This window comes from Indicator indicator, chromosome 16, assembly GCF_027791375.1.
Source record: "Indicator indicator isolate 239-I01 chromosome 16, UM_Iind_1.1, whole genome shotgun sequence".
Taxonomy (NCBI): Eukaryota; Metazoa; Chordata; class Aves; order Piciformes; family Indicatoridae; genus Indicator; species Indicator indicator.
The window spans coordinates 6,118,141-6,134,813 of record NC_072025.1 but is presented as its reverse complement, the minus strand read 5'-3'; the positions used below and the strand labels follow the sequence as shown (position 1 = coordinate 6,134,813).

Here is a 16,673-nt window from a genome sequence, read left to right as displayed (position 1 = left end):
CTAGGGAATAATAGGCTTGAGCCAGAAAGAAAGGCAAACAGGATCACATTAGAAGGTTAACTCAGATTTAAGAAGTATGTGACTGAGGCAGCAGGTGTCTGAGGAATGACGAATGGGCAGCAGCACAAACCAGACACCTCTCATTATAAGTGGAAGAAAAATACTGTTTAAAAGGAGATTACAAATACTATTTAAAAGGAGATTACAGAGCAGTTCTTGGGGTTGTATCTCTATGCTGGCAACATAAATTAAAGGTCTGTTGGTACTGCTCATGTATGTGAAGGACTGGAAAACAAAATTCTGGGTTGTACCAACTATCATTGTTAGTGCTTTCCCAGCCAAATTACCAGCATTTCCAGTGTGATGATTCAAAAAATTTTAAGTACTTTAAAGATATTTTAAAAAAGTAAATGTAACATTACAAATGCAAATGAAAGAAACAAAAACACATACTACCACATTTATACATGAGCGATAATAGGGTCATTGTCTATGACTCCTCATTCACATTAATAACAAGATGTTGTACAAAAGACCATGGAAAAACAACATGAAAATTAGATAAATATAATATATTGAAGTTTTGAAAAAAGCAACAACAATGTATTATCTGCTTGGTCTTCCCTTTTGAGAATAAAGACTTGGAGGAAAAGGAATCACTACTGCCAACAAATATAACTATTACAGTAATGACAGAACACGACAACAATACTTAGACTAAATTTTCAAAAGGAATGCCAAAGCTATGATGACCTAAGCATAAATAACCAGTGCCTAATACCATGAGAGACTTTTGGAGTTAAGAAATAAAGGTGTCTGGCTGTAGAGAATGAACTGGCACTGATGCAGAACAAAAACAGTGACTCAGAGGAAAACGTGTCCTTCTAGAAACTGAGGAGGTTCTACAGCCTTGTTTCTCTGTATCATTATTAAAAAAAGAGGATAGGAACATGCTTTTTTTATCTTACTATGAGCACACTAATGCATGAAGGCACTATAGATTGCTGAGCTGTTCAAAGTATGAAAGAGAAAACTGCCAAGGAGCTACTGATACACTTATGCAGAGCCTGGCAGCAAATGACAATCCATGGATCCAAATATGAAAGCAAAGGTTCTCTTGTAGGAGCTAATTATCACAGTGGTTTTTTGGTTTTTTTTTACGAGTCACTCAGCCAAGCAGTACATTGTAACAAATCACACCACATTAGTATTTACTGGAGCTAAATTCAAGTAAGAGAAGGCAGTGAAAACTTCACCACCCTACAATAAACTACCCCAAAAAATTGGAATCAGACTCTATGTGCACAGATAATGACAAGAAAAAGGTTGCACCTGTACACCTGCAAAGAATTGGTTTCTGTGTGGAATTTTTTTCTTTATAGAACACCTCTATATTTTCCTTTTTTCTTCATGGATCTCCATTGCTGCGAGTAACAGAAGCAACATGGGCCATAATGAGCAATGTAGTTTTGGGGCCTGAAATTCATCCAAAAATAATATACAAGAGCAGTAAAAGCTGTATTTCAGTGATCATTTTCATGATGCACAGGGTACACAATGTCCTCTCTCCCCTCTACCCCAATAAATGTTTTCTCTGTATATGGTAGTATTACCAATATGGAATTCCAGCACTTCCTTACATACTGGAGTTAATTAACTCCAGGTTCTTCAACTGGATATGCTATACAATATAGGGGAAAAAAGGAAGATCAGTCTGAATTTTCATTACAAACTGAAGAACAACACAAACAGCATTCTTCAATCATCAGTTACTCTGAACAGGGATTAATAACCTTCAACATTTATTATACAGTATAATGAAGGAACATTTCATATTTATAGAAAGCCATGTCCTTTCACAAAGTTATTAACTTTATAATGCATCTGTGGGTGGCTCCTGGAGAAGCAGAGGAGTTAGCTGTCCCCAGTGACAGGACTGAAACAGGCAGCAGTTATGGGGACCACTTCAGTGAGAACACAAAGGCTAAAGGTGAGCAAGGAGATGATGTGCCATAGGCAGTTTAGCAGAGTTGGTACTGCAAACACCACATTGCAAGGAAAGTTCAGGTTCCATTCAGAAATTGCACTTACAGCTTTTTAGTGTGTCTGCAACATTAAAAAGTTCAGACGTGGAGTGTGCTTTAGAAGAAGCTCTCCCCACCACTTCACCACGGTTTGGTTTGCATCATAGAGTGGCCTCAGAGTGCAAGAACAGGATTCCTTTCCAATGAAATGAAACTGAAAGATGTGCTCCCAGACAGTATGTAATTCACTCCAGCTGCAATAGGCTTCACGAAACCAGACTAGATCTGTTCTAAAATCAACAAATAGACCAGCCCTGAAAGAGGCATAGTGTCAATGTAAGATGCTCTGTGCCAAATTCTCTACCATATAGACCTGCTCCCCTTCATCTGCACAACTTGGTAAAATAGACATGCCTTTAGTGTTCCAGACTGGACTCTAGGCTTGGTCTATCCCAAGTTCAGCTGTGAATAAATTGTAAACAGGTACCAAGACGTTTGCCCAGTGTATCAATGCTAATAAAACCACCTATTGATACATCTCCAATAAATACTCATCTGGCTTGTGTATATTTCTTCTGTTATACTGTTAGTCTAAGAGCTAACACAGAGAGCAAACCCATTCTGGAGAAAAAAAAATCAGAAAATCATTCTGCTACTATGTGGCAAAAAAATCACAGTGAAAATAGAAAGTATAAGCAATCGAAAGTTTATGACATCATGGCTCAGCACTATTTATATAGTTGTCATGCATCCTTTAAAATTAAATAATAGCTTCATACCAACATGTCTGTAGTCTGATGTGTGGCACAATACTTGTGACAGTTAGGCACATAGGTCAACACTCAAAAAAAAAAACCCCAAAACTGGCAATTCCAGCAGAGTTCTAGACAGTTTCACATGGCCACTGTTCCTCAGTGAGACAAAATGAAAAACATCTGCTTTGTAAATCTCTACAAACATTCACCACCTCTTTCAGATAACCAAACACCCATTTTGGTCACCTAAATCTGAAAGTGATAAATTTACTGTCTGGTTTGTGTTTGTGTGTAACAATAAATAACCAGCATGTGCCACGAAGGCTAGGATTTCACGAATCATTAAACTTGTCACCAGGTGGATGTCTGTCATTAACTATGGTTTGAGCTGCTAGGAAATACATATAAGGACGGAACTGAGAAAATCATGTGTAAGTGATGTTTGTGACAGAATCAAGTTCTGCAATTTGATCTGCGAAGGGAAGAATCATGTTCTTACAATGATATCCTAGCAGCTACAGAGTGGTTGACTACGAAACTGAGCTTTCTCACAGCTTCCAGTGAGACTCCACATAGGCATGAGCATGGACAAATAACCCTTAGATGCTAGGCTGACTGTGTATGGAAACTACAATATACATACTACTTTGAGTCAAGTACTACAACTTTTTCCATTAATGAGAAGTTGTCTTTGATTTTGCTACATAGAAGAGACGACCACAGAACAGAGTCAAAAATATAGTGAAAGACACACAACTTTTCCAGGAGCTAGCCCGCTTTGAAAGTAATTTTTTGGCCTCATACTGTGTGACCCATGAATCTACAGTTACAATTCCCAAATGGTTAGGCAATGTCCAAACTGTTGCTTATAGTCCTTGAGATTCATAAGTTCCAGTACTGAAGGGTACACCTAGTTGTGTTGGAGCCACTTCTCCCAGCTTCCTTGCTTTTTAAAGCAATTTCTGCAACACATGAACCAAGTGATGAAGCTAAATGTGCAAAGACACTTAAAGCTCCACCAGCAACTCTGGTATTTATATTCAGCTCTTAGTAAGCACAAATGACTCTGACTTTGACAGTGATGCCACTTCTTTATCGGCTTAAATACTTGAGGATACTCAGATTAAGGAGTTTCTATTATCTTAATATGAGCCTCAAACAAACTTGCCTGAATGATGACCACTTGCTAATTAACAGGGGCCTAATGTCTCCTCCTCCATGTGTGAGACTTCAGACCTTTTTAAGTCTGAATGCTGACAATCTGACAATTTCAAGCTTACAACAAAAAACAGACACAGTGAATGTGCCAATTTCAAGATGACTGCCATGAAAACATAAACTGTTTGACATTTAATAAGCTTGTGTTTTCATAGAAATACAATGTGTTATAAATGGTCTGTTTCCATGAAAACGCATGGTTAGAAATGAAATGGAAATACTTTTCTCAACACTAAAAAAAAACCTTACCAACCAACCCTCATCTGTGAAACAAACTAAAAATTGTTAAGTTTAAAATTATTTTTTATATTAAACATAACCAATGAAGGGTCAAATACAACAGCTAATATAAAATTTTTTTACTTCTTTAAAAAATCTGAATAAAGATGTTTTTTTGAAATTTATTTAAAAGTACCAATGGACACAAGTGCTGCATATGATAGCACAAAGTAGAGAGAGCTAACACACATGGGTGGGATGGTTTGGGAGAAGGGCATTACGCTACTGGCAAATAGTCTGATAAGGTCCTAGCTTCTTACCTTACTGAAGTTAATAGCTGTAGAACAGAATGAAAACTGACTAAATGCAGTATGCTGTACCACTGTCAGTGTAAGGGAGAAGCTGTACCAGCTGCAATGAACAGGATCTTCTGGCTTTAAAACCAAAGGCACTTTTTTGTACTGCTTTCAAAAGCTATACAACTTGCCACCTTTGATCATCTCTTTTCCCTGATGGGAAAAGTCTCATGGGGAAAATCAAGAGTGCAACAATTAAAGAAGTGAAGGTTTCACACAGAAAGTGAAGCGTTTTAAAAAAAGGTTGTTTTTATGACTATGATATGCTAAGAGTATGGACAGTGTTAGATTTAAATCAGTAGCTGGTGTTACATGCGGATCCCACAGGAAGTATCCTAGAAGTGTTTTTTTTTGAAAGAGGCTAAGCACTTCTGCTCTTTATCTTGTAATCTGGGCATGCTTAGCATGACACATGCAGGTAATGGTGTGTCACTGGAAGGAAAGAGAAGTTGAAGAGCTTTAATAGACGAAATACAAAAATTGCCATTGCTTAGCTCCTGTTGCGATTCATTTATAAACAATTTGTCCACCTATGTCAGCTGAAGCTTCTCTTTTCCTTCTTACCTATTAGATCTATCAAATTGGGACACAACTTCTAGGTAAATACTGACTACATCCCTTCCTCTTTCTTTTGCCTTTTCTTTTCCTTCAGTTTCTTCAAAGCTCTAAGAAAAAAAACACAATTAAAATAGAAATAACCTCAAAACTATTTTGAAGCAAATGTGTAGCAACCATATAAAATCCATCAAAGAGGCACATTTAGCTGTGTTCAGTGATCACTACCTGGAAAACAATAGAAGCTAAAAGCAGAAAAGACTAACTTCAGCTACAAATGAATAAATAGTCAACTAAAAACTTTTTCTGGATTTATTATCCAGCAATGATGAACTAACCTAATAAAGGGAATGGTTAATTTTGGGTATGTCACTCAGAACTAGATAACTGAATTAAATTTTGGTTTTTTTTTTTTTAGCTTTGGACAACTTATAAAATACTTGCAGTTTGGTAATTCACCTGTTTAGAAACAGAGTAATTTTTTAATGACAAGTGTATAAGAGAAATATTTTTTGTGAGGATTAGCAAAAGGACAGGAAAAGAAGGAGAATGGAATGATACAGGTAGCACAAACTTTTGTAGTCAATGTTAAACTCTAAACAATTGCCAAAATGCCACCAGCAAGAGGTGTCCACGTTACACGAACACTTACTCAATTTCTAACTGCTAATTAGAACACATGTTCGTCAAAAAGACCATTATCAAGTTTTATCTAGAGAGAAGCATCATGGAGGCTTACTATGCCAGTGCCATTAGGTCAGTTTGTATATGCAAGACAAATCTGACACTACAGAACACACACCTACCCACAGTACAACAGAAATAGATTTGTAGACAGTCTTTTGTGGCTTATCCTGAACATACAGGAAAACGTCTATCACGTTCATACATTCAGCTTTGTGATTTCATGACCAGGAACTCAATACCATGAGTCAAGAAAAGAAGTAGCTACATGTAAGTCTTCTGAATTTTGCACTTCACAGAATACAATACCACTTACTGGGCTGGACCCGTACTCCAGATTTAACCCTGAAATGAGGACAGCAGTCTATCTGCAACACAAGTGACAGGTTCCTAGCTGGAGTGACAGTCATAGAACCTTCTATCCCATGTCAGTGAAAAGCAGCAAATGAACATGCTACAGGGGAATTTTCTTGGCAAACTAGAATTGGCAGGAATTAGTTTCACTAAGAAAAAGAGTAAGTTCACCGAGTATTTGTTCCCAAGTCAAAGTTCTCTATGTCTCTTTTCTAAGGTTCCCTGTTAGAAATGGCTGCGGTTCTTTAGGTAACATTGTTTACTTGCCAAATATGAAATATGCCAGAGGATATACGTTACCACTTCATCAAAGGCAGGATTTCATACTAAAACTATTCTCAAAACAGCTGACAGTGAGGTGGTGAAGTCATGTTAACAGGACGTGGGAATTGTACCTGAACTGTCTTGTTTCTAGGCCAGCTCTTTAAGTCCTGTCACTGTGTCCTATATGAAGGACTACTCCACCCTGCTTTAAATTAACAATGAGTTTTCTTACCTTCCTCCTGAAAATGGTAGAAAAAACCTGAGACTATTTTAGTGAAATATTTCTTGAAATATCAAAAACTCTGTTTATCAAGAATTTTATTTTCAGGCCAGCCTTTAGCACTGTTATGTCCTCAAACAGCATGCAAAATTGTCTTCTGGGATGACCCCTTTACTTCCACTTTATTTCAAGGGCCATAAATCTGGAGTAAGCCAGCAACATAGGGAAGGAGAAGGAAAAAACGGGTCAGAATGAAAGAAAAGCTTAAACAGGAAACTTGCCTTATCTGTAAAAGCTGTCTTTGCAGGCAGCAAGTATCACACCTATGTATCAGTTAGGTAACACTAACAAAGATAACGAAACAGTTCTTCAGACAACATTGGTGGAAAGGATGGTTATCAACTGATGACTATATCTAAAAGGAAATCACTAAATGACTTTGGTCATATACTGGCTTTCAGAAACCAGAGGTTTCCCTACCTCTGTTGCACGGAGATTAAATAAAGCCTACTTTGAATTTCCAGAAAACTGCAAGAACATCACTGTTGTGCACTGGCTTTTGAAGTCGGTGGTACACAGAAGAAAAAAAAACCAACCAAAAAACAGAGGAAATTGCTTTGAGGGTATGTCCAGTCTGTTGTTAGCAAGTCACACTGCTACAACGTGCAACTGACAGCTTACTTTAACCTTAAACAAGAAGCTATCACACACACAGAGGAAGCTAAGCCAGACAGCAACAAGCTCTCACAACAGTCTTCGTTCTTGGGGCAAACGAAGCCTCTTTGTCAAGGCTTCCTGTTTAATTTGCTGGTATATTTCTTACAATAACTCATTGAAGGTTCGGTTCTACTTCCATTCCAGTCAGGAACTTTACCACTAACGGCAGTAAGTTTAAATCAGTAACATTCCTCAAGTACTAGATGCAACCCTGTAAAACTCTAACTTCTGTTTAGGTGAGTTGCATTCCTTTGATAAAGGACCAGTGAATCCAAAACCAGATAATACAGTAATTTAAGGCAAGGTGATGCATTGTGGTTAAAGACCAAATCTAGGTTCTACAATTATAGCATCTCAAACTAGTGTGAGCTAAAGTAGCAAAGGATATTCACATTTTGGTACATACTAACTTTCCGTGTGAGTGAAAGATATTTAGACAAAAGCTAATTCAATGTTATGATGCTTATTTGAACGTGTACTAATAAGCACATCTGTATATGCCAAATAATGCATATTTTAGCTCTGCTTTTATAGTGCACATAGAGTTGACTGAAAGGAAATCACTATATTACAGAACAATTGGGTTGCTTTGTTTTAAAATCCAACAGTAAATTCAACTCCTCCCCTATTCTACAATAACACCAGGTACCATCTTTTCTGAGTCTTTCAGTTCAACAAAGAATTTTGCATAAGCAATTGGTTTGTGAGCATAGTTTAGTTAAGCAGATGACTATCTTCCCACCCCTCATGCACATTCCACAGATGGAATTTATGGACTCAGAAACTGAAACTGAAGTATCTTTGAATCCATATAAAAGCCATGAATCACCTTTTACTTCTACTTAACTGTAACTCACATTTGCCTGGATTTCTGAAAAGCTGTGTGCACTGTTCTCCCTTCCTGCTTTCCCTATTCCCACCAATTAACCAATGCACACAAAGACATAGCATTTTGTCAAGAAACCTCTGAATTGTTCAACCGTTATGAAGAAAGAAAAAGAAAGCTGATTTTTAAGAAGTCTGTATCCCAAATTCCATTGGGATTCTATTCAATTTTGGGCTAATCTGTTTCTGTTCCTACTTTCCAACTGCAAATTTTAGTTCCTCAAGATCAACCCAAACTGCCCTTTGAAGTTTTTTTGTCCTTTTTAGGCAAGCAATTAAGCTATATTTCATCACATTAGGAGACTCAGAGGGAGAAAAACTCTGACTAGTAGTTTTTCAAATAAGAGCTTTACAAATATTATCAATTGGTCATAAGATTAAAAAGAAGCTATTCAGTATGAGTTAGAGTGACTACCTGGTCTGCCATAAGGAGCTACCTTATATGCTGTCTGCATGAAACTTGTGTTTCCAGCTGGCATCAAAATGTAAATAATTCCAGGCTGATGTTCTCAGAGAAAGGCTGAAAAATCTTCCAATACTTTTACAGTCCTAATAAGGTTAGCCATCAACATGAATTAAAAAGCCCTCTTCAGGTTCAGTAGTTGTTTCAGAATGGCGACTGCACAAGTCTAGCAATGCACTGTCAAATAAATGAGTCTATTAGGAATGATGGAATCAGTCCCTGGTTTCAAAATTCGTATAATAAAACATGGTTTTTTTAGGTTCAGGTGCTGACCTTGGTGAAGACCATATGATTGAGCTTTCTTTAGAATCATCATAATTCAGCCTTACGACAACAAAAATGCAATATTGCACTGTAAGAAACAATACCATGAAGTGAAATAAATGTGAGCAGAAAGCTCCTAAGGACAGATTCTTCTCAATGTGTGAATAAAGCTAGCAGTGACAGATCCTTGGGAATAAACCTACTTTGGGAAAACACTTTGTCCTTTGATCTTTGTCCTTTGACAGACAACCAAGCCTAAAGATCATGATTTAATCCTAATTTTAATCCAAACACTTTGCTGTATTTGGTAGCAATCCATTCACAAAGACTTATCTTTTCATGAAGACTGAGGTGACTTTAAGGAACTGTTTGAACCAAGCTGACAGATTCTTGCAGAAGTCTTGTTTAGTGAGGACAGTTACCTCTAAGGAAACTATTTCAAAGGATGTAGTCAAAAGGCTTCCAGTGTACTGGTATTTCTCTGCATGTATAGTTAGAGCTGCCTTGACTCAGACAGTTCAAAGCCAAAACATGCAACCCACACATTAAAGAAGAAAATTGTGGGCAGTAACATTTCCTAGTTGTTTTAACATTGTTTGCATTGAGAAATAATCCAGAATGCAAAAGTAGTTTTGGAGAAGTCTCATCTGATAGTTTTCTGGTGTCCAAATGACTCAAAAGCTGCAAAAAAATTTTAACTTTATGACTCTGTTAAGAAGAACTACACCTCTCTGGGTTGGATTAAAATCTCAGGGTGTGGCAAATATATTTTGCAGCATACATTCAGCCCATAACACACCAAAACTGTGGATGGCTATTCTGATCAAGATGGAAACATTACTTCATATAGCAGCTGTGAGAGTTCTACAGATAAAAGACTTTAAAAACTACAAAATACAATATATTTCAAGGGCTGATCAAAGCATGTTTGAGCCAACAGGAATCCTTAAAGCAAGATGTGGGTGTAAGAAAATGGTGGAGATGTTTCCAATGTATTTACTGCCTAGGACCACAAACAGTTATATTTATTTTTGAGTAATTTCCACAATCTCTTAATATCCATCAACCACACTGACAGAACTTAGGTACATAATGTCAGAAACCTCCCCCAACACTTCATCATTCCTTGAAACACAGGCCTCCAAATAAACAGGGAACTCTTCAAGAGAATGTCTCTACTCATCTTCTATGCTTCCATGGGAGAGACTAGAAAAAGAAATAGAGAGTGACCAGGACAGGAATGTTTTCTTTGTAACCTCTATTACTATGCATTAAGAGGCATGGCAAGGGTCAAGACTTGCCACCAAATAAAGACCTGCAAAAATTTAAGACAAATTTCTTTCTTCTGCCCCATCTAATTGAGCTTGGCAGGTAACTATAGTTTAGAAATACCTGAACTGTAATCCCAACATACACACATGCCCTTCCATACACATTTTAATACTGGATGATTAAAATTTTGCAAATTTTTACTGGTCTTCATTTGCCAAAATTAATTCTCATCTGTTTGCAGTATTTTACTGTACACTACGTTGCTATAAAGGCACAGAAAAACCTGTCTTAAGGTATTTACTAGAAAACTCACAGTAAAGTAAATCTGTAACTAGTGGTTTCAGCCAAAAATCCCTTCTAGATAGAAGCTGCTCCATATACTCAGAACAGAACCAGAGACCTGACATTAGCTTCAAGTGCACCTAATAGACAGAGTTCCCCATGGGACTTTCAGGGCAGTGCATTTAATTGCCCGTTCTATCAGCCTTAGAGAAAAAATGAAATGTTCCTTCCAACTGTGCCAAAAGGTTGGGGCCCAGGTAGAAGCCAAGCTTTTAGGTTGCTAATAGAAGACTAGAAGCATCAGATTTGTCTCACCTCTGACCAGTTACTCTGTGAGAGCATAAAACATGCATTAATAAAATGTTCTCCTGATGCTTTACCCACAGCTGATTCCACATGGGCAAAGGGCCAGTCTCTCTTCACAACTATCAGAACTTCCACAGAGAAAAGGTTTCGCTGCTACAGAACTACAATGAAGAACCAGAGCATTCACAGTTTTCCACAAATACCCAAGTCATGAAAGTCACACATTCACAGGTGGCATTGTCACTCTGTGCACTCCTCCTCCCAAGGCAGTCAGAAACATTTTCTCCTTTTAAAAATATGCCCTCCACTCCTCATTATTTGACAATGCTTTCATCTTTGCCCCCATACTCAGTGACTTGGCCACCACCACAGGAAGGTAGCATTCATTCTCTCTCAGGCAACATGCAAGTCACTGACATTGTGTTTTGTGTGGTAACTGATTGATTGACGATGTTTGCATCCAAAACAAACTTTTTACAGGGACATCTTCAAAGTGGAATAAAAGGTACAATACCTAGCTGCTTATGAAGAGGTTTCTTAGGCTCTCATGAAAAAAGGGGGAAAAAATTCAAGTGTAGCAGTAGCTCAGTAAAAGTTTTATACAAGAGAAAAGCCCTAGATAGTTGTCTTCGGATTTCTTCACCAGGGCAAACAGTGCTTCAAGGACAAGTAGGAAAGTAGCTGCTATTTGAGGCAACTTCATTATAAAATCATTTTTAATAAGCAATCTGAACAAAGAGAGGGAGTGCTCTTGCAGAGAAGCCCCCAAGGGATCTTAAGGCTGCCCAGTAAAGTTATTAGGAGGTTACACACAGGGGACCAAACAGCTATTTTATTGGCCTCAGGGGACAGGGTTTAGTTTTCACCTGCTCTCTTTAGGCCCTGGTGCTAACAGCAGATTCTGTTAACCATCAGTCTTCTGCAGGCTCCTATTTTGTGAGGGAAGAGTATGATTTATTTACTTTAGCCAGTAGACAGTACAATGCATAGTAGACTTACATGTAAATCAGATCAGAAAAATATCAGGCATTTTCCCTTTAGTGCAGTTTAGCAAAAGAATTAACAAACCTCAAGAAATCTTTAGCAGTGGCTATAAATACAATGTGGAAAGTAAAATCAGAGAAAGAGAAATTCAGGTCTCAAGTTCAGTTAAGCTGCAAACATTAGTAGGCATGTAGAACTTTGGTGAACAACAGCTCTAGGCTATTTGGACATCTGAGAAGTTTAAGATCTGTCTCCTGCTTCAAATCAGGTCTTAGTTTCTAAGAAGCTAAGCCCTTTTCTCAGTGAAGATACAAAGGATATGATTTAGGAATGGATCTCTGCTCAGGATAGTATTAAGAGCATGCCCATGCCTGAAGACCAAGACACCCCCTTTTTTGGCTAGTTATGTTGCAGTAGCAATGAAGATAGAGCACTCTAAGCTCCAGTCAAAGGCTTATGTGCTTGTCAGAATAATGAGTATCTACTGAAACACCCAAACTTTGTCACTGCCACTTCTGAGCTCTTATTACATGTAGCATGCAGCGTACAGTCAAGTTGATCTCCCTATGGTATAATTATGCTTTTCAGCTGCAGTGTGAACTTGAAACATCGATTGACCACTTGGCCCAAAAGTAAGTCCCACTGAAGTATACAGAGTCAGGATACTTCTCTAGACCAACACCTACTACAAGATGAGCGTAGGAACAGTTCCAGAGCTTGATGTGGGAGTAAGGGAAGGCATTGGGATAGCAAATAGCTGAATGTACCTGGACCACTATGCAGATATGAACTCCAGCTATGAAATCAAACTCCTTTGAAGCTTCTGAGCAATTCAAATAGCAAGAGAAAGAAAGTTCCATCCCATTGCAGATTCATTACAGTAGGAGCCTTCTGGGTGCACCCACGGGAAACCACCCCTTACTTTAATAGGCAATCTAGTGAAATTCATTTAAGAAAGTCAGTGGCCAGGATATAAAAATGATCTGGAGAACAACAATAATGTGATTTATTTGTCTGATAGTTTTGTGGTCTGGTAGAGCCATCAAACTCACTGCATGAAGTATGGCAAGATTTAGATCTAAGATGCCAGAAATGATAGACAACAGACTTCAGGACTGAGCATAAACCCACATCAGTGGGTACTACATGGCAGGTCCTCTGCAGCCTTTTGTTCCCTGAATTTCAGATCTTTATTATCACTCATAAAATGATGTCTGTCTGAATTTGTAGAAAGGCTGAAGCTGTGCACCAGTTCCCATTAACTGAGTACTCTTCTATTCAGAGCATGAAGCGGGAGAGGAAGACTATTGTATTAAAAATATCATTGCAAAGTAAATGATCAGAAAAAACCCTAAGTGTCAGCCATACCTTTTGTTTTTTGCAGTCAAAAAAGGACTAAAACACCAGAAGTCCCACTTTGTATGGAAGATGAGATAGGACTTGGCCTCTACCATTTGACTTAGTTAGACTAAAGGTTATACAAGGTGATGGTTAACCTAACAAATTGCCATATGAGCCTAAGAGAGAATAATTCTACAAATAGACAGAAGGCAAATCTACTAAGGGAAAAACTACATTTTGGGGTGGACAAAATTTATTCCTTTAGTGTTGCTTGGAAAAGTATTAAAATCCTTGTTTAAAACCAGCAGGTTTTGTAAAGTTCACACTGATGAAGACAGGCTGTAGACAAGCAACTAATGAAGCAGAATACGTGGATAATATTGGTTGAATAAAAGAAGAGAAGAGTGAATATCATTCAGGTTTTATTTCGTTAGGTACATAATGAAAGATCATAGAATCAGTCAGGGTTGGAAGGGACCACAAGGATCATCTAGTTCCAACTCTCCTGCCATGGGCAGATCTCTATTTCTTCAGGATTATATTGCATGTGTGTGAATACCGAACTACTGTTTGATTCAGAAATGACCTAAGCACCTCTCATCAGCACGACAGTTCAATTTCAGCTGACAGAAGACTTTTGTCACAGACTAATGCCAAGAAGGTGGTAAAATATACCCAAAATCTTAAATAACACAAAGAAGAACTAAATAGTGGAGACTGATCATGACCTATTTCAAAACCTGCACAATTAAAATGACTATTAGGATGAAGTCTAAAAAGGATGAATCTCATGTTTCAAATGCATAACGTATCAACCTTGCTGGCATTACACTCAACTAATTAAGTCAAAACATCATTAGAAACAAAGTTCTTCTTTACAGTCAGTTAACATCCTCATGTGCTACACACTGAACTTGGAAGATGAAGACATCATTCCAAACCAGCCACGCAGACAATGTGTGCAATGTGTACTTGTGAGAACAGTTTTCTGAAATGTATTTGCAGAACTCCCACTCTATATAACTTAGTTTGGATGTGTTCTATGTACCAACACAGAACGAAAAGCAAACTCTAGATGACTTGATACACAAAACCTCTCTTTGTCATTTGTAGTTGTTAGCAACTCAGAATTGAGTTGTAATTTTTGCATTTACACATTTATTTAAATTTATTTTTTCCAAGTCATTCTGAAACTGTGAATTTTGATGTCTACTTTTGCTATTCAGTAACGAAAAAATTCTAGGCAATAAGGAAAAAAAATACTTATTGTACACGATGCCGAAATGCCAAAGATGAAAAATTTACTTTAATTCCTGCTCTATGTGAATTTGTCATAACAGAAATGAATTCTAAAAGACCTTCAACCAAAACTGAATGAAACCTCATACATATTTGCTAAAATGTAGCCTGCATTTTCATCATGCTAATTATAGCATATTGCTCCTTCTATTTTAATCCTTTCTTAATGGGCAAACTTATCTTCCCATTATTCAGGGAACTTTTTTGTTCATGCTTCAGTAACTGCATGACAACTGATTAACAAATGGAGGAGCTACTCTTTGACAGTTCCCTTAGAACAGCACAAACAGAGTTCTCAACAAAGAAGATGGCAGGACTCTAATTTCTGTCTCAGCTAGATTAAAGGCCATATATGGTGAAGAGTAGCTAATCATCTAACATCACTGACGAATATATCTTTTTTCCATTGTAGGCCTCAAATGTAGCATCCACTGAGATATATATGATGAGAGCACTTTATCAGTCTGGCAAGGTTTAAGAGCGTATTTTTCCTATGCTCTTTTGGTCTGTGGTTACTCTTTAATCTTCCCTACAAAATGTATTGAACACTGGAAGTGGAGATGTGACTCTTCTTGCACGTCAGCACATGGCATTGCTGTATACAAAATAGATAGGGTGACTTCAGCTGATTTCCAGGTGGAGTGTTACACACCACCACGTGCAGTCATTAGCCTCTATACAAGAGAGGCCTAAGACTGAACTAGCATAAATACTGAATTACTTACCACCTCTAGAGAGGGTGGTCGCTCCAGGCCAGGGTTGAGCTCATGGGCAAGGCTGTGCAAGGAAGCTGTCTGTACAATGCCTGGCCTGCGGATATACAGAGGACTTCAGTCTCCTGTGCTGTCAATCTAGGTCAGCATGAGCTCAAATATTCACCAGAAATGTAAGGGTCAAATTCTGCCCTCAGATGCCTATCTGTAGCTCCCATATATGCATTCAGCCAAAGGAATCTGACCCTAAGAATGCACTAAGCAGCAAGCCCATGTAAGCAGAGGAGTACCATGAGCCTCTCAAACTCTGTGACATTTAACATGTGTGTGCAAACTTACACAAATCAGCTTCACACCTGAAATTCTTAAATCAAGCAGCTGTGTTTTGCAACTCTATACAGTAAGGATTCATAATCTCAAGTCAGATTTTTTATTACATTATTATTTTAAAACCAGGAATGAAATAAAAATGAAGACATTATGATACCACTTTAACCCTAGAAGGTGCAATGAACATATTTCAAATGCATAACCCTGTGAAAGTGCATCTATCTTTGTAAATTTTGTGCAGCCTACAACTGCTTTGCTAGAAGATTTTCATGAGATTAATGGCCTCGGCTTTATTTAGTCTATTCCAGTTTCAGATCCTGGGCAAGTACAGTTCCTGCATTACTAGATTTCCAAACCTCCACAGTATCTCCTTTAGCTACAAATCATAACACTTCGAATTGTGCTTTTAACTCACTGCAGAGTAGATGAGAGTTGATCCCAAATGATGTCTTTGAAGACGATTCGGAATAAATGTATACATAAGTAAATGCAGGCATCCACATCCATTTCCGAGGTTGTCATTTATGAGGATTGTTTGTTTATATGGTTGAGAGCAAAACAATAACCTCCAAATTTTCATCAAGAGCTCCTTAAGCACAAGCACAGAATGATTTACCTTACAGATTAATGCATAGGAAGGGACAGAAGACTTTCAATTAAATAATTGTAATCATATTGCATACGTAACAGACACACAAAAAAACCCCACAACATTCTTCTTACTTCTCTTTACAGGGTATGTTATTGATCAGCTAGCTGTAAGGTTATACATCCTAGAACAAGGAATTCTGCCTTTTTTCACAACTTTGCCCTCTGATTTAATACATATGCAAATGCACACACATATGCACCATATATTCATTCAGATAACGTTCCAGGTAAGGTCTGGAAATGCACCAAAGAAGAAAATCCACCAGAATTTTTAAATGTAGCCTTCTCAGGCTACACAGACACCTAATAGTCTGAGCACCACAGCACAGCCTAATGTGAGTTTCATTTATAAGGGAAGGCCAAATCAAAAAATACTTACATGTATGAGTCTTCTTTGTTACAGAAATACCTGTAGAGAAAAAAGCACACCAATGTTAGCAAAGTGATCACTGACTAAATTCTTTTAACATATATTTAATGATTAAGCTATTTTTTTTCAGATGCACAGCAGCCACTG

The 16,673-nt window shown here is 37.7% G+C and overlaps 1 protein-coding gene across 1 annotated transcript in view; it reads right to left on the bottom strand.

Annotated features, from left to right (window-relative positions):
• The window catches only part of RORA (RAR related orphan receptor A), a 359,905-nt gene that overhangs the window by 90,026 nt on the left and 253,206 nt on the right, over positions 1–16,673 (bottom strand). The window contains exon 2 of the mRNA XM_054387887.1: positions 16,536–16,565. Coding sequence (XP_054243862.1) covers positions 16,536–16,565 — 30 coding nt within the window. The remainder of the gene's footprint in view (positions 1–16,535; positions 16,566–16,673) is intronic.